Source organism: Symphalangus syndactylus, chromosome X (genome assembly GCF_028878055.3).
Source record: "Symphalangus syndactylus isolate Jambi chromosome X, NHGRI_mSymSyn1-v2.1_pri, whole genome shotgun sequence".
NCBI classification, from domain to species: Eukaryota; Metazoa; Chordata; class Mammalia; order Primates; family Hylobatidae; genus Symphalangus; species Symphalangus syndactylus.
This window is the reverse complement of record NC_072447.2, coordinates 16,644,100-16,663,080: the sequence shown is the minus strand read 5'-3', so window position 1 is coordinate 16,663,080 and position 18,981 is coordinate 16,644,100. Positions and strand designations below refer to the sequence as shown.

The following is an 18,981-nucleotide window of genomic DNA, read 5'->3' as shown; positions in this document are numbered from 1 at the left end:
GGAGACGTGGGGCAGTTCTCAGAATCGCCCTGCGAGGGACCTGGGGAGACGTGGAATCCTGGGTCTCACCCCCAGACATTTTCACTCTGTGGTCTGGGGTGAGGCTCATGAGCCTGCATTTTTAACAAACTCCAGGGTGATGCTGAAGGACCCCACCTTCAGGAGTTCTGAGGCTCAGAGGACAGCAAGGCAGGGCTGCTCGGGGTTCCGTGCTCTCCATCCCTGTCACCCCTTCCACAGGCAGATGCTAGCCCAGATCCCATCCCTACAGGAAACTGAGTCATAACCCCCCAAGGCTAACATGGAAACACCGGAAACTGACTTAGGGGCCTCAGCACTTTTTCCGACTTCATCCCAGCCACTCCCCGACTGCTGATCTCCTTTCAAAGTGGTCTCTGCCCCGCAGTTTTGGGCTAGCTCGAAATAACCCCTCTGCCGGTCCCAGCTATTAGCCCTGTGTGTCTCTGTAAAATGATGTGAGGCCAAGACACACACACACACACACACACACACACACATTTAACAGCTCGGTTTGTTAATTACAGCTTTGTTATTCAAAGTAGTTACATTTTATAAAGTCTCAGCGAACACTGAATTCGCGAATAGTGAACTATTGCTCCCACGTAAACACAGGTTACGTTCCCAGAGGTCATCAACCAATCACTACCTAAGCGCGTTTTATGTGGGTTTCTGTTTAAAGACACCGTAGTGAATAGACATTGTGGAGTCACTCACATTGATCTCGAAGCCAACAGCACTATAACTTGTGCCTAAATGATGCTCATCAAATGTGTATTTTCCCCGTGAGACCATGCCAGCTTTCCTGTACTTGGGGACGCTAGGTAGCACGTCAGCACTGACTTGGGGATATTTGAAAGAGCAAAATCACTGACAAGCAGCACGAAAACACAAAACACAGGACACCAAATAGACCTTGCAAAGAACCCTGTTGACAGTATGAGCTGGCCGGAGAAGGCAGGGTCTGGCTTTGTTGAACCTCAGCTGAGAATATGTGCTATTGAGAAGCTCAATTCTGGCCCGATGCGGTGGCTCATGCCTGTAATCCCAGCACTTTGGGAAGCCGAGGCGGGTGAATCACTTGAGACCAAGAGTTTGAGACCAGCTTGGCCAACACGGTGAAACCCCGTCTCTACTAAAAATACAAAAATTAGCCAGGCATGGTGGCTGTAATCCCATGCCTGTAATCCCAGCTGCTCGGGAGGCTGAGGCAGGAGAATCACTTGAACACAGGAGGCGGAGGTTACAGTGAGCCAAGATCATGCCACTGCACTCCAGCCTTGGTGACAGAGGGAGACTCCATCCAAAAAAATAAAAAATAAGAAGTTCAATTTTTTTGCCGTTCTGTGCATGAACAAAATAGCCGAGGGTAAGGAGAAGAACATAAAGGGTAACTATTGGGTCCTGGGTTTAATACCACAGTGATGAAATAATCTGTACAACAAAACCTCATGACACATGTTTACCTAAGTCACAAACTTTCACATGTATCCCCGAACCCAAAATGAAAGTTTAAAATAAAAAAAAAATTAAATGCCAGGAATATTGATGTAGGGATGACAAATACATTTTAGCAAGTAGGCAAGTCACAAATACAGAATCCCTGAATGATGAAGATTGCGTGTACATAGGTTAAAACAAGTGAATAACAGTATTTCTCATGGTGTCCAAAATATATCATTGTCTTTCTCAGAAAATTTAAAATCTCTTCCCCTCTGCAGCATCTTGTGAATTTGATTGTTACACCATGGGAATGATACAGGGGCATCCTGGGGGTGGGGTAGTGGGAGGGGGTCACAGAATTTGGGCCCCTCGTCTGCCTCATTGGATCCTCTACCTGGCCATGAAAGCCCATTCCTTCTTTCTGAACCTGGAAAATTTATATTCACCCCTCAAGGCCCTGGGAGAATGTCACCTTCTCCAGGAAGCCCTCCGTGATCCTCTCCCTAGCCAACCTGAAGCGCTTTCTCACAAGCATTACCAGAGGCGATTTGTAAGCACATTTCAGTTTAAGGAGCACAGCTCCAGACCCCAGTTCTCAACTCCAACAGCAAATTACACACATCTGTGGGGTTTTCCTAAGTCCTGATGCCCAGGCTAATTAAATCAGAAACTTTCCAAGGTGAGATGCAGGCATCTATATTTTAAAGCCTACCCATGTGATGCAAACGTGTGGTCAACTCTGCAGGCAGGGCACTGTTACAGATTTTAACTTCCTTAATATCTTTTAAAATCGCTTGTGTCTTCTCTTCTATCTCCGCTGACTTATCCAGGCTCTGCCAAAAATAGCCCCAGCCCCTCCCACCTGTTCTCCATGCTGTTACCCAAAGACCGGCCTTCGGTAGGTTCAGCGTCCCTCCACAGCTGTCTGCGTCAAACCCTTCAGGGGAGCTTAAATCTGCACTCCTCAGCAATGGCAACAGAGGCTGCCCACCATCTGGCCCCTGCAGGTCCTCTAGCCTGAGATGAACTGCAGCTGCCCCATCATCACTCTTACTGCTTGTCTACCAGGCTGAGACACCCTTCTTCTTCCTTACATCTGGCTTCCTCTGCTCATTCTTGGAAGCTCAGTGTCCAGGGAGGGCCCCTCCCGGGAGAACTCTCTCTGACCCCCTGAACAAGTGTGGTCCCTGCTCTGTGCCTCCAGACATCCCCTTCCATCCACAATGGTGCTTTTATGCCCAAATTGATGCCCTGGTTGTTACCTCCAAGGCAGAGAACAAAAAACAGGGACCACAGCAAATAGCACCAATAGTACACTTAACTTCAACCTATGTTGGCTGAAGGAATACATAAGAGAGCCATGGACTGGGAGGGTGGATGGACAGGCAGGTAATTGGATGGATGGGTGGGTGGGTAAATGGGTGGATGGATGGATGGATGGATGGATGGATGGATGGATGCATGCATGGGTGGGTGAGTGGATAAATTAATGAGTGGGTGGATGTTCGGGTGGATAGCTGGGTGGATGGATGGGTAGTTGGGTGGATGAGTGGAAAGATGGGCAGTAAGGGGATGGATGGAGGTACAGGTGGATAGGTGGATGGATGGTTGAGTGGATGGATGAATTTAGGTGGGTGAGTAGGTAGGTGGATGGGTGGATGGATGGATGAATGCATGGATAAGTGGATGGATGGGTAGTTAAGTGGATGAGTGGGTGGGTAGATGGATGGAGGTATGGATGGATAGGTGGATGGATGGTTGCATGGGTAGATGGGTGGGTGGATGGATGGGTGGGTGGATGGATGGGTGGGTGGGTAGGTGGATGGATGGATAGATGAATGGATGGATGGATGAACAGATAGGTGGATGGATGGATGGATGGATAGATGAATGGGTGAACGGATGAACAGATAGGTGGATGGATGGATGGATGAATGGGTGAATGGATAAATGGATGGATGGTAGATAAGTAAATTGATGAAAGGATGGGTGAATGGATAGATAGATGAGTGGATGGCGGACAGATGGATGTATCAATTGATGAGTGGCTGGATGAACTAAAAGGATGGATGCATGGATGGATGCATGGATGGAAAGATGAATGGAGAATGGATGGATGGATGGACAGGTGCATTAATGGATGGATAAAGGAATGGGCCGATGGATGGATGGATGGATGGATGGATGGATGGATGGATGGATGGATGCATGGATGGATGCATGGATGGATGCATGGATGGATGGACACATGGATGAATGGATGGATGGGTAAATGAATGGCAGGATGGGTTGATGGATGGATGGATGGATAAATGGAGGATGCATGGCTGGATGGATGCATGGATGCATAAATGGATGGGTAAATGGATGGAAGGACACATGGATACCTAGAACACGGAGACCCTGAGGAGCTGGAGAGGCCTCAGTGACTGGTCTGAGACAAGTTCACCACCAGGATTCAAGGGAGTTCTCTTCCATATCAAAATGCCCATCACTGATTCAGGACATTCTTCTCCCCTTCAAGTCACACTAGTGGTGAAGGCAGGCATCCCTCAAGGTCCACAAGGCCATGTCTGGGGAGCTCTGTTCAGCCCACACATGCAGCCACCAACTCCCAAGCCCAGCAACCCCTGTGCCCAGGTCTCGCCACCAACAGAACTCATGTCCACATGCATTTTTCCCCATGCTGACCACGTGATCACCAGCAAGCTCCTGAACTCTCTGACCCCAGTGTCTTTATCTACAAAAGGCCCATGAGAAATATCTTAAGGGCTCACTGAAGATGAAATAACAAACTGAATGCTCTTTGAAATATGTAATCCATGGCTGGATGGATTCACATCCGAGAAGCAGTCGTGGGAAATCTCACATAGGAGGGAAGAAACAGAATATCCAGTAAAATAACAATGATTCTTGACAACTCAGCCACACATGAAGACCCTCCGAGGGGCTTTTTAAAAATTCCTAATAGCGGATATAGTGGCTCCTGCCTATAAACCCAACACTTTGCCAGGCCAAGGCAGGTGGATGGCTTGAACTCGGGAGTTCAGGACTAGCCTGGGCAACATAGGGAGACCCTGTCTCTACAAAAAATGAAAAATTTGGCTGGGTATGCCAGCTCACGCCTGAGGGAGGCTGAGGCAGAAGAATCACTTGAACCCGGGCGGTGGAGGTTGCAGTGAGCCAAGATTGCATCACTGCACTCCAGCCTGGTGACAGAGCGAGACTCTGTAATTAAAAAAAAAAAAAAAGGCTGGGTGCAGTGGCTCACGCCTGTAATCCCCAGCACTTTGGGAAGCCGAGGTGGGCAGATCACGAGGTCAGGAGTTCGAGACCATCCTGGCCAACGTAGTGAAACCCCGTCTCTACTAAAAATACAAAAATTAGCCAGGCGTGGTGGTGCGTGCCTGTAGTTCCAGCTACTCAGGAGGCTGAGGCAAGAGAAGCGCTTGAACCAGGGAGGCGGAAGTTGCAGTGAGCCAAGATTGCACCAATGCACTCCAGCCTGGGCAACAGAGCAAGACTCTAAAAAAAAAAACAAAAAGAAGAAGAAAGAAAAGAGAAGAGAAGAGAAAAGGAAAGAAAAGAAAAGAAAGAAAAAGAAAGAAAAGAAAAGATTAGCCGGGTATGGTGAGGCGCACCTGTGGTCCCAGCTTCTTTCGAGGCTGAGGTGGGTGGGCTGCTTGGACCCAGGAGGTTGAGGCTGCAGTGAGCTATGATTGCACCACTGCACTCCAGCCTGGGTGACAGAGCAAAATCTTGTCTCAAAAAAAAAAAATTAAAATTAAAACGCCTAACACGTCTATAAACCAGACTACCCAGATAACCCTGGGCAAGAGTGACATTTTCAAGCTTCCCGCAATGGGGCCAAAGCTGAGAACCTCGGATCTAGGTCAGCAAGAGCTACTGGGGGGTGGTCAAGCAGGTTTGTGTCTGAAACCGTCACTCAGAAATCAGGAATGCAGGAGGGATGGGCATCACAGTTACTGGTGTGTTTTTAGCCTGGACTCTGTAGGATTAAAATATGTCCACCAGCCTGGGCAACAGAACGAAACCCTGTATCTACAAAAAAGATAAAAATTAATTGAGTGTGGTGGCATGTGCCCATAGTCCCAACTACACAGAAGGCTAAGATGGGCAGATCACCTGAGCCTGGGGGTTCGAGGCTGCAGTGAGCTGAGATCACACCACTGCACTTCAGCCTGGGCGACAGAGTGAGATCTTGTCTCAAAAAAAAAAGATTGCAGGCTGAGCATGGTGGCTCACGCCTGTAACCCCAGCACTTTGGGAAGCTGAGGCGAGAGGTTTGCTTGAGCCCAGGAGTTCAAGACCAGCCTGGGCAATGTAGTGAGACTCCGATTCTACAAAAAGATTTAAAAAATTAGCTGAGGGTGGCACATGCCTGTGGTCCCAGCTCCTCGGAAGGCTGAGGTGAGAGATTCACCTGCACCCAGGAGGTCAAGACTGCAGTGAGCTACAATCGTGCCACTGCACTCTGGCCTGGGCAAGTCTAAAAAAAAAAAAAAAAAGAAACAAACTAAAAAAAAAGATTGCAAGCCACCGCCCGGTGATATGTTTATCATATGATGAGTGTCTAGGAGCTTGTGGTTTAAGAGTAGAAACCACTTCCCATAGGTGGCTGTAGCTGTCCATCTTGTCTATTGGATGCCCTGTTAGTCCCAAAGGACCACAGCCTCTTGAGTAAAGACCTCGACACAGGGGGCCTCTACCTTCATTGCCACCTTGGCACGGTCTCAAAAGACAGGTGTTCATATCCATCTCCTGCTTGCCCAGATCCAAATCCCTCCCTGTCCTGCTATTCTGTGAGTCTGCATTAAATGCCTAACACTTCTCTCTGAGTGTTCAATTGCTGAGAACATTTTGTGCTGAATTCATCGAAGACAGCCCTGTGTTAATTCATTTTAGAACCCAACCCATTTCCCCCAAAAGAAGACAGCTAGCAACAGCAGCAGAAGAGGCCGACTGGCAATATTTGGGTTCTGGCAGTAGTTATAAAATCTCTATGCCTCCAAGTCCATTGGCCCTAAAAGACAATGCAGTGTGTTTATTCTTGTCATCATTCCAGTCCATCGTGTTCCTGCAGAAACGAAAGCTCCTTCTGGTCGGCATCCCCTCGTAGATCAATGCTTGCCAGGGTGCATTTGGACGATAATTTTGCAGGGTCAGGCAAAGCAGAAACAAACAAGAGTCAGGCTACCCGGGCGGGCTCAGGTGTCGCTGATGAGTAATGCCTGCAGAACCCCTGGAATGTAACAGCTCTGGCCAGTCTGCTGCCTCCTCAAGAAGGGCTGTTAGCTCAACCAAATACATTATTATCAGCTTTTAAACAGCGCTTTGGAGCAACAGCTTTATTCCCCGAAAAGCTGCAGAAAATCATACTCTTTCAGGTGATTCTCAAAAACAGGGGACCCATCCCAGCCCACGACACCATTCAAAGTTGAGAAAGCAAAGTGAATTAAAGGGGTTTGCAACCGCTTTCAGACTCATCCAGCTGCCGTCCACAATGACAAACATGTATTATATCTCAGCCCAGCCCACCAGGACACAGGGAGCGGAACAAAAGCTTCGCCCATGCCACTTCTTTGGCCAGGTTTTCCATGTACCCTGTGGGCGATTTCTCCTCTCCTCTGTTGAATTTTCTTCTTTGCAAGGCGGGTGGCTGCAGGCTACTTTCACAGCCCACTTGAGAAACACTGGTTTGAATCTGACTCTGGGGGAGAAGAAAGGAAGTTTCTGGTTTCCTGCTAAGCGGAAACTTTAATACCATGACTAGGAGACCGTACAAGGCATGGTGGCAACCCTGAGTCATACTAAAACAAAGCCGAAAAACACACCCATGCACCATCTCCTCAAAACTCACCAAGGAACCAAGCCAAGAGAGAATACTGAACAGGAAATTCAAGAAGAGGAAGTTCTTCTGGTCTCTAGAGATGTGAAAAGATACTATCAGTTGGACAAATGGAAGTAGAAATGTTGGTGAGCTACCATGTTTCAGCCAAGAGACTGGGATAAATAAAAAAAGAATACACTTTGGGATGCCGAGGCGGGCAGATCACCTGAGGTCAGGAGTTCGAGACCAGCCTGGCCAAGATGGTGAAACCCTGTCTCTACTAAAAAAATACAAAAATCAGCCAGGCGTGGTGGCGGGCACCTGTAATCCCAGCTACTCAGGAGGCTGAGGCAGGAGAAACACTTGAACCTGGGAGGCGGAAGTTGCAGTGAGCCGAGGTCACGCCATCGCACTCCAGCCTGGGGGACAAGAGCAAGACTTCATCTCAAAAAAAAAAAAAGAAAGAAAGAAAGAATATCAGCAAATCCTCAAGCCCTGGACAGCCTGCAGCCTGCCGCTACACCAGCAACGATGAGACCACATTCACAAGCAATCCGAACCCCTCCTCCCCAACTGGGAGAACAGAGGTGAACCACGGACGACAGCAGAAAATCCACATGGGCCTGGACACGGAACCACAGGACTCAGAATGAACAAGCTTCACTAACCAGCCTTTCTCTGCCATTTCGTTGCTGCCCCTGAAGACTCAAAGTCCTTTGTCTTCCTCTGCCAATTCTCTAAAAATGGACTGTTCTTGGTTGAGGATACTAGAGCAGCTAGAATCCAAGCCACTTCCTTGAAAACTACCCATTTCTAGGTATCTCCCATGTATCAATGAAAAACGCATGTTAATAAAGTTTGGTTTGTTTTTCCCTGTCTTTGGTTACAGGAGTCCCTTCCAAATAAGAACGTAGGACAGTTCATTTTTAAAATGATTTTTCAGGTGGCTCACACCTGTCATCCCAGCACTTTGGGAGGCCAAGGTGGGCAGATCACTTGAGGCCAGGAGTTCGAGGCCAGCCTGGCCAACAGGGTGAAACCCCGTCTCTACTAAAAATACAAAAAATAGCCAGGTGTGGTGACATGTGCCTGTATTCCCAGCTCTTCAGGTGTCTGAGGCAGGAGAACTGCCTAAGCCCGGGAGGCAGAGGTTGCAGTGAACCGAGATCCTGCCATTGCACTCCAGCCTGGGTGACACAGTGAGACTCTGTCTCAAAAAAAAAAAAAAAGAGATTTTTTTTTCAGTCTAGGCAACATAGCAAGACCCTGTCTCTACAAAAAAATTTAAAAGTGGCCAGGCACAGTGGTGTGTGCCTGTAGCCCCAGCTACTGTGGAGGCTGAGGTGGGAGGATTGCTTGAGCCCAGGAGGTGGAGGCTGTAGTGAGCCCTGATTGCACCCCTGCACTCCAGTCTGAGCAACAGAGTGAGACCCCACCTCAAAAAAATATTTTTCAGCCTGGTCAACATAGTGAAACCCCATCTCTACTAAATATACAAAAATTAGCCTGATATGTGGTGCATGCCTGTAGTCCCAGCTAATTGGGAGGCTGAGGCAGGAGAACTGCTTGAACCTGAGATGGAGAGGTTGCCGTGAGCTGAGATCGTGCCACTGCACTCCAGCCTGCACAACAGAGGAAAATTCCATCTCCAAAAAAAAAAAAAAAAAAGACTTTTCCGCTTTTGCACCCCTAAAGACACATGGGTCTTATTTCTTACTGTGTCTATGAATCACAAAGGACATGTAATTCTTTTCCCCTCAAGTAACAAGAGTGATCAAAAAATTTTCAGCAGGACTGAAAACCAGCACAAGGTCCACGTGGCTACTGAGAAGTCTATCTCCCTGGGGGAAGATATCTAAGTCCGAAAACATTCCAGACAGTATCCATGAAATCCCGCCAGGATTCCTAAATGCTGAATTGGGAAAAGTATTGTATGAGCTGCATTTCTTTCTAAATGACAGCATGTACCCACCATAAGACCTTCAGGAAGAAAAGTGATTTCCAGACAAACAATCATTTACTTGAATATCTCCAAAGTGTAAAGATATGTATTTGTCTCTAAATGAAAACTCTGTCTCATACACAGAGAAAGGAGAAAGAGCTAAAGCAGGAAGTTTTTTTTTTTTTCTTTGAGACTGAGTTTCTCTCTGTTACCCAGGCTGTAGTGCGGTGACATGATCTCAGCTCACTGCAACCTCTGCTTCCTGGGCTGAAGTGATTTTCCTGCCTCAGCCTCCTGAGTAGCTGGGATTATAGGCGCTCACCACCACGCCCGGCTAATTTTTGTATTTTTAGTAGAGTCGGGGTTTTGCCATGTTGGCCAGGCTGGTCTCGAACTCTTGGCCTCATGTGACCCACTGGCCTCGGCCTCCCAAAGTGCTGGGATTTACAGGCCTGAGTCACCGTGCTCGGCCTAAAGTAGGGAGTCAAATGCAAAGCAATCAACTTTTACCAGAGCCAAATGCGCTGGTGGAAAATCAAGGCAAACTTGCTGGATGATAAAACCCACTTCCTCTGCCCAGAAACATTCTCCTAATAACTTCCACACACACCCACAGGGGCAGGAAACAAGAGCTCCCGAGAGAGTAAAAAAAAAAAACGAAGCCCACACTTGCTCTACTGGGGCGAGGGAATCCTGAAGAGGCCTGGTATTGTTCAAGAGATGTTGGTTCCGTAGGTGTTTGGAGTTTTTCAAACTGCACAGGCCGCTGTGCCGTAGCCCGGGGGCAGGGTGTGGCAAATCAGCCTTTGCCATTGAACAGTGATGCATTGGATGTGTGCTACTCTACGGTCGGGGACGGGAGGCTCCTAACTGCAGGGGCAGCCCTGCATCAGAGCATACATGCAACTCCCAAGCCCTCCTCAGGGTTTTCCGCTGTCAACACCATTGGCATTTGGGACCAGATGAATTCTTTGCGCTGGAGGCCGTCCTGGCCCTTGAAAGATTCTGAGCAGCTTCCCTAAGCTGCCCCACCCACTGCTGGATGGTGGGATGTCCCACGCCAGGGTGGCAACCAAAAATGTGTGCAACCATCACAAAGTGTCTCCTCGGGGCCAACGTCGCCCTGCGGGGACATCCTGCTCTCTACAAAGCTGAAGCCTCCTCTTTTCCTCTATACACTTCCCTCTGTCCATCCAACCCTCACCACATCCCACCTGTACCCCTGAGAATTTATGAAGGCACGAAGGAACACAGGGTCCCCAACACTCTGAGATCAGGCCAGAGCTATCAGCACCAGTGTGAGAACCTACTTCAGGCTCAACGGGGTTTTGCAGCCCGATGCATGTTGCTATAGGAAAGTGTGTTCTGAGCATCACCAACTCAAAAGTCAACTTTCCCGATGAAACAACACATGTATTAGTATTATTGGGACAGGCTGTTTCTGTCTCCATCTCTAGCAGGGTCAGACTGCAAAGAGGGGGTGAGAAGCGTCCCTCACGGAGATCCATCAGTGCTGACGGCCAGGCCTTCCTCTGCAATTGGAAGGATAGATTGGCCCCTGTTATCCCCCTATCCCACTGCTCTTCCCTACCCACCCACCCCATAGACAGGTACTCTTCCCTTTACTCAAAGCATCAGCAGCCTTGGAGTTCCTAAGCCCAGTCTGCTTCCAAAATCAGGAGTTCCTGATGAGCACTGCTGCGGGTTTACAAACTGCAACGCAATGAGCCGACATCGCGCCACCACACTCCAGCCTGGCGACAGAGTGAAACTCCGTCCAAAAAAAAAAAACCACCACGACCACCACCACCAACAACAAAACTGTGCAACGACTTGTTTGGGGCTCAGAGGATATAAGGCTCTCCACCCACTCTGCTCCAATGACCTGGAACGCTAGACCAGCCAGCAAATCCGTCCCCAGGGCTTCAAAATCCAGCCAGGCCCCTCACCAAGATTTACCACTGGGAACCCGAGTTACTTCGTGATGGAACTATAAAGGTCCCTGTGGACCTGTCCGTCTGCCTGTTCGGCTGCCTCTGTTCTCCAGGAAACTGAATTCTTAGGCCACCAGAACTCCCTTGGATATATTTCCCTGACCCCAAGCACACGGTAGATGCAAAGGAAGGAAGGAATGCATGAAGGATGAAGGAATGCATTCGCAGAGACAAGTGAAAAACCCTTTCATCTGCAGGTGCCTTGGGAACAAACGCAGCTGATAAAACCCTACAGAGACATCCCGTCCGTGGTGACAGCTTGCCCGCAAGAAGGAAGGACATTTAGGAAGAAAAGGGAGAAACAGGAAGCTCTGCTTGGAACCTCCCCTGCAGGCTGGAAAGTCCTCCAAGTTTTCCTCTACGGAGCCGGCTTCATTATCTCTAATCTCTACCAAGTGAAAGCACAATTTCTAGGGTACCCGGGACCCCTTTAAAGAGGGTGTAAATCCATTAGCAACTCCTAAAATTAGAGACCCGGCCTAGCCACCGCAGCTCTAGGCTGAGCAAGATCCTATCAACACAAACCCGGCCTCCTCCGTCCTCCCCAGAGCTGGGCGTTCCCGCCTCTCCTTCCTACATAGATCCAGCCCTGATAAGGCCTGTCCTGAAGTCTACACTGCCTGCAAGCCGGTCTACTTAAAAGCCTGCCCATATGAAGAGCAAAAATGCACTGGCCACTGGAAAAAAGAATTTATAACATACCACATCCAGCAGGGTCCCCATTTCCCTTTCAAAGGGAGGGAAACAGAAAAACATAATTAGAGTAATAATTAGAAAGAGGCCCGGTTTAGGGCGTGGGAGGGTGACCGTGGCTCTTTCTTCCCTGCATACTTTCTCTGTTTTCCGAATTCTCCACAGCTACAGATGGACAATTTGGTAAGCACACGTTTCTTTCTGCGCCCCGTGTTGCTTGGCACACAGCACGCGCTGAAATTCCGGAGCCTGCATCCACAGAGTATTTTTGAACATTTTCAGGGCTCAAAGTTTTTTTCTAACTTTTCCTTCCCTTCCCCCCACCACCCGGGTCTCAGGCTCCCAGCGATTCCAAATTTAGGCCCGGGGCGCAGGGCGTGGCTCTGACAGGCAACTCCAGGGCGGCCTCCGCGCGCGGCCTAAAGACGCAGGTCCCCAAACCCTGGGGGGAGATAACGGGGTGGGGGTGAGGGGCTGATGCAAAGGGACAGAGATCCGTAAGAAAGTCCCCTAGATTGGGAAGGATCTGATGCCACCTCTGCCAAGGCCGCCCCAAATTTAAGAGTTTGCAACTCTGACAACAAACGCTGACTTTTCTCTGTGGAACGGCTCCAGGAAAAGCGTTGGGGAGAAAGTGGGCGCCTCCTCCGGGCCTGGGCCCCCGTGGGCACAGCGCGTCCCGCCGGGCAGGGAGGAGGGTCCGGGTGTCCCCGCGGGGCGCCCCCCAACCCCGCATCCCAAGCGGATCCCGAGGCCAGGCCAGGCCAGAACCGGCCCGCGCCCTCCGCGTCCCCCAACCCGGATCCCTCCGCTCGCTCACCCGGGGCGGCGACCAGAGCACCCAGCAGGCCGAAGAGCAGCAGCGCCAGCGCAGCCCCGCGGGCCATGGTGCGCCCAGACCGCGTAGGAACCGTCCCGGAGTGCAGGGCGTGGGCGGAGGCGGCAGGACAGATACTCCCCTACGGGCCGGGTGGGGCGAAGCCCGAGGAGGACTCGAAGGGGGCGGGTGAGGGGAGCGGCCCTGCAGTCTCAGCCCCGGCTGCGCCCGCCCCGCCTCGCCCCGTCCTCCACGCGCTCACAGAAGGGGCGGGAACGCCGGGCCCGGGGAGGGGACAGAGCGGGTAGGCGGGCGGGGGTGGCCCAGGCAGCGCCGGGGGGAGCACGGTACACCCGCCACCTTCTCAGGAAACTGCCCATGCCCCCTCACCCACCCACAAGGCCGTAGCCAGGGCGGCGCCGACCCGAAGCAAAGTGAACTACAATTCTCAGGAAAGTGCGGGTCTCTCCCTGTTTACAGCCCTCTGAGTGCACGCCCCAGGGCGGCCCTTAGCTGTAGTGGCACAAAACTGCCGCCCTTCTTGGAAACAGAGACCCCTATCCTTCTCGCCCCTGCAGCCACTTATCCGCCCCTTCAACAAAGACCCCCCTCACCCCCTGGTCTCCAGTGGGAGCAAAAAAACAAACTTTCCCAGCAGCTCTCCTGCTCGGGAAAGTGCGGGTCCCTCCCTGTCTACAGCCTCCTAAATGCACGCCTGTAACTGTAGCGACACGAAACTGCCGCCCTTCTTGGAAACGTGTAGCCCCCCTCCCCACTCGCCTCTGCAGCCCCTTCTCCGCCCCTAACAGGGACCCTCCCCTGCTCTGCAGTGGGAGCAAAGGAAACTCCCGGCTCACCTGCTGGGAAAAGTATGGGGGCCCCTCCCCGCTGCTCTCCTCAGGGAGTTAGTTCCCCAGGGGGAGCAAAGTGCAATCCTCTCCCTGCTCAGGAAGCGCGGGCCCCCGCTCCACAGGCAACCCCCGTCCCAAGTCCTTTCTAGAGCGTCCGAGCTGGGGGTGTGCAGCCGGGAGGCTGGTGGACGAACCCTTGGCGCGGGACCAAGGAAAACCTTTGGAGGAGCCTCTGCGCTGGGGCAGTTTCTCCCCAGAATCCCCAGGACAAGGTTGGGCGTGGGGACTCCTGGTCATGGGAGTTGGTGGGGGCAATAGGGAACGAGGTCCCTTCTATCTGGGGCGCCTGGGCCCTAGTCCTGGTCATGGGCGACTCGCCTTCCAGTGGGCTTTGAGTTTAGAGACCCTCCCGCGCCACTGGCCACAGCTGCAGTGCAGGTGTCGCCCTTCCCACACTTAACAATATGTTTTCTGTTAACACCTAAGCCTAAAATTGCACCCATTTTCCTGCAGGGTAGTGGAACAACTTTGCAGCCTGACAACCCTGAATTTGCATTCCATGCTTCAAACTGTCCACGAAAAGAGTCAAACTAGGCCGGGCGCGGTGGCTCACGCCTGTAATCCCAGCGCGACCGAGGCGGGTGGATCACCTGAGGTCAGGAGTTGGAGACCAGCCTGACCAACAAGGTGAAACCCTGTCTCTTCTAAAATACAAAATTAGACGTGTTTGGTGCTGTGCACCTGTAGTCCCAGCTACTCAGGAGGCCGAGGCAGGAGAATCGCCTGAACCAGGGAGATGGAGGTTGCAGTGAGCCAAGATCAGGCCACTGCATTCCAGCCTGGGTGACAGAGCGAGACTCCGTCTCAAAAAAAAAAAAAAAGGAGTCCAACTCGAAAATATTTGAAGAGATTTATTCTGAGCCAAATATGAGTGACCATGGCCCGTGACACAGCCCTCAGGAGGTCCTGAGAACGTGTGCTCAAGGAGGTCGGAGTGCAGCTTGCTTTTATACGTTTTAGGGAGGCATGAGACAGCAATGAAATTTAAGAGACACATTGGTTTTGTCCAGAAAGGCGGGACAACGTAAAGCAGGAGGCTTCCAGCTTATAGGTAGACTTTAGAATTTTCTGATTGGCAATTGCTTGAGTTTCTTTAAAGTCCTGGGATCAATAGAAAAGAATGTCTGGGTTAAGATAAAGAATTGTGAAGACTCAAGTTCTTATTTGAACAGGAAGCCTTCAGGTACTAGGCTTCAGAGACAAGAGGTTGTAACATGCTTCTTCTCAGACCTAAAGGCTGTCTGGATGTTAATGCCGGAGAGGCATCGTGAGGCATGTTCGACCCCCGCTTCCTGTCATGGCCTGAAACAGTCTCTCAGGTTAAGTTTTTAAAGAGCTCTGGCTGAGGAGGAAGTCCATTCAGATGTTTTGAAGGTGGGGGGGGGCTTAGAATTTTATTTTATTTTATTAATTTATTTAGTTTTTGAGGCAGAGTCTTACTCTCTCGACCAGGCTAGAGTGCTGTGGCGCCATCTCAACTCACCACAACCTCCACCTCCCAGGTTCAAGCGATTCTCGTGCCTCAGCCTCCTGAGTAGCTGGGATTACAGGCACCTGCTACCACGCCTGGCTAATTTTTATATTTTTAGTAGAGATGGGGTTTCACCATCTTGGCCAGGCTAGTCTGGAACGCCTGACCTCAAGTGATCCACCCACCCCAGCCTCCCAAAGAATTTTATTTTTGGTTTACAAAGCCCTGCCTCATCTATTGGCCCATTCCTGGGCTGGCATACTTGCTGCCCGGCCGACTGAGTCAGGGGCTCTGAGATAACACCTGTCTTTTTATTATTGTTATTATTATACTTTAAGTTCTGGGGTACAGGCTGGGCACGGTGGCTCACGCCTGTAATCCCAGCACTTTGGAAGGCTGAGGCGGGTGGATCACGAGGTCAGGAGATCAAGACCATCCTGGCTAACATGGTGAAACCCCGTCTCTACTAAAAATACAAAAAAAATTAGCCAGGCGTTGTGGCAGGTGCCTGTAGTCCCAGCTACTCGGGAGGCTGAGGCAGAAGAATGGCGTGAACCCAGGAGGCAGAGCTTGCAGTGAGCCGAGATCGTGGCACCGCACTCCAGCCTGGGTGATTGAGCAAGACTCCGTCTCAAAAAAAAAAAAAAAAAAATTCTGGGGTACGTGTGCAGAACGTGCAGTTTTGTTACGTAGGTATACACATGCCATGGTGGTTTGCTGCACCCATCAACCCATCATCTACATTAGGTATTTCTCCTAATGCTCTCCCTCCCCTTGCCCCCCACCCCTGAACAGGCCCTGGTGTGTGATGTTCCCCTCCCTGTGTCCATGTGTTCTCATTGTTCAACTCCCACTTATAAGTGAGAATATGTGGTGTTTGGTTTTCTGTTCTTGTGATAGTTTGCTGAGAATGATGGTTTCCAGCTTCATCCATGTTCCTGCAAAGGACATGAACTGATCCTTTTTTATGGCTGCATAGTATTCCATGGTGTATATGTGCCACATTTTCTGTATCCAGTCTATTATTGATGAACATTTGGGTTGGTTCCAAGTCTTTGCTATTGTGAATAGTGCTGCAAAAACATACGTGTGCATGTGTCTTTATAGTAGAATGATTTATAATCCTTTGGGTATATACCTAGTAATGAGATTGCTGGGTCAAATGGTCTTGAGCTGTCCCCTGCCTGCGGCCATACCCACCCCTCCTTAGGTCACCTGCACCCCTAGGTCAGAAATCTGCAAGGCTAGAGAGGCTGGGCCTGTGCCCCAGAGACCTGCTCAGCAGTGTGAGCTGGGTGGTGTGAGTGATGCATATCTTAAAAAGTAACAGTGTGAGCTTGCACACCGGAAGATTTTTTCTTTTCTTTTTCATTTTCTTTTCGGCCAGCAAAACCCCAGCAACATAATTGCACTTTAGAAGCATGAGGAAAATGTAATCATTCTTCATGGGAACACCACCTTTAAAGTGTTACCTCTTGGAGTGAACCCGGATGAACTACCCAACCAGAGCTCCTTCCCTGGTATTTTCTCCTGCACCTCTCCCCTGACCTCCCCATGTGGCACTGACTCTCTATCAGTTAGCACTTTCTTTTTCCCTGGCCGCAGTCCTGGGCTGGGGTCAAGGGAGGGTGTGGACCCTAGGTCAGGGCAAGTAGGAGGACCCTGGGGGCTCATTTTGAGGAGCAAGAGGATGCTGGAGCTGCCTGGGCATTTTGGCATCCTGAGGCAAGTCCGACTTGGGATGAAGCAGAGATGAAAAGAAAGCAGGGTCTTCCTGCTGTCTCAGACTCCAAAGACCCCTCTCCCTATGAGCTTCCTGCTTCACCCCCATTACCTCCGAAAGAAAGGCCTTACCCTGGACAATCTCGAGCCTCTGACATTTGGATGGCACTGCAGGTGAAGCTTCCCTCCTCTGACCATGCATTATGTTCCAGTAGAGTCTAGACTCTGGCTGCCTTTCAGGGAGGGCGCAGGTCACTCTCGCCAGCCATAATAAAGATGCAGCATCAGCTTCTGAAAGCTAGGCTTTGAGGCTTTTTATTTATGTTCACACAGATAAGCATTTGGAAGACTTCTGTTTCTAATTCATTTAGTTAGATGCCTTTTGCCTTTTTTCTTTATTTTTTTTTAACGCTACCATTCTTTGGCTCCAAATACGAATTTCCATAATATTCTGCAGACACTCTGGAACTGGCACCAAGAGGCTGTAACCTCCAGAATGAAAATTAAATTAATTGAAAAAGCCTTCTGAATTGTATCCAGGTGCCACGGGAAGCATCTTTTGAAGGCCACAAACTAGGCTGAAGAAGGGATGGGGAACTCACCGCTGGGGCAGCCTCCATGTTTCCCGTTTATTTCACCAGTGGAACCTCAATAAATAACCATGTTCTGACCATTTCCGAGGGGCCCGTGTGGCCACGTTGCACATTTCAACCTAAGCCTTGGTAGCTCCCAGCCTCCTGCGGAAACCTTCCATGTGTCTTTAATTTTTAAGAATTAGTTCTTCTTCTATTTATTTATTTATTGAGATAGAGTGTCACTCTGTCGTCCAGGCTGGAGTGCAGTGGCATGATCTCAGCTCACTGCCTCCGGGGTTCAAGCAATCCTTGTACCTCAGTCTCCTGAGTAGCTGCGGCTACAGGTACCCAGCGCCACGCCTGGCTAATTTTTGTATTTTTAGTAGAGATGGAGTTTCACCATGTTGGCCAGGCTGGTCTCAAACTCCTGACCTCAAGTGATCTGCCAGCCTCGGCCTCCCGAAGTGCTGGTATTACAGGTATGAGCCACCACCCACGGCCAAGGATTAGTTCTTCTGACTTTGGACTTTTCATACCCTGCTCTCCAAACCAGTTTTATATATTTTATACTGCACACACACGCGGGTTATAATTATATTCCATCTGCATGCACACACATGCACATGCACGCACACACACACATACATGCACACACTATTGCAGACTGGCTTTTTCTCCCACTTTCTAGGGGGGGATCTGTGGTTTCTTGCCCACAGGGCTTTGTTTACTGGCCTGGGAAATGGGTCTAAATACACAGCTGCAGAATTCAAAGGAGGACTGAAAATCAAACTATACAGCACAGAACACGGAACTCCATGGAACAGGAAGGAAAGCATCGGGACAGGGGAGTTGTCAGAAAGAACCACTTCCAATGATAAGTGCATCCTTGAAGAAAATATGTCCAGACTGGGCATGGTGGCTCACGCCTGTAATCCCAGCACTTTGAGAGGCTGAGGCGGGCAGATCACCTGAGGTCAGAAGTTTGAGACCGGGCCGGGCGCGGTGGCTCACGCTTGTAATCCCAGCACTTTGGGAGGCCGAGGCGGGCGAATCACGAGGTCAGGAGATCGAGACCACGGTGAAACCCTGTCTCTATTAAAAATACAAAAAAAAAATTAGCTGGGCGTGGTGGCGGGCGCCTGTAGTCCCAGCTACTCGGAGAGGCTGAGGCAGGAGAATGGCGTGAACCCGGGAGGCGGAGCTTACAGTGAGCCGAGATTGCGCCACTGCACTCCAGCCTGGGCGACAGAGCGAGACTCCGTCTCAAAAAAAAAGAAGTTCGAGACCAGCCTGGCCAACACGGTGAAACCCTGTCTTTATTAAAAATACAAAAATTAACCTGGTGTGGTGGTGCACACCTGTAATCTCAGCTACTTGGGAGGTTGAGGCAGGAGAGTCGCTTGAACCCAGGAGGCGGAGGTTGCAGTGAGCCGAAATCACGCCACTGCATTCCAGCCTGGGTGACAGAAAAAGACTGTCTCAAAAAAAAAAAAAAAAGAAAGAAATATGTCAATATGTCTAGACTGGGCACAGTGGCTCACACC

At 50.3% G+C, this 18,981-nt stretch overlaps 1 protein-coding gene across 3 annotated transcripts in view; it reads right to left on the bottom strand.

The window, feature by feature from the left end:
* Positions 1-12,993, bottom strand: part of CD99 (CD99 molecule (Xg blood group)) — a 52,986-nt gene extending 39,993 nt beyond the window's left edge. Inside the window, exon 1 of one of the 3 annotated variants that reach the window (XM_055267123.2) lies at positions 12,762-12,993. In XM_055267123.2, coding sequence (XP_055123098.1) covers positions 12,762-12,828 — 67 coding nt within the window. In that variant the 5' untranslated portion in view covers positions 12,829-12,993. The remainder of the gene's footprint in view (positions 1-12,761) is intronic. The other 2 variants (XM_055267124.2, XM_055267122.2) reach the window with 2 other exon arrangements.
* Positions 12,994-18,981: the final 5,988 nt, after the last annotated feature.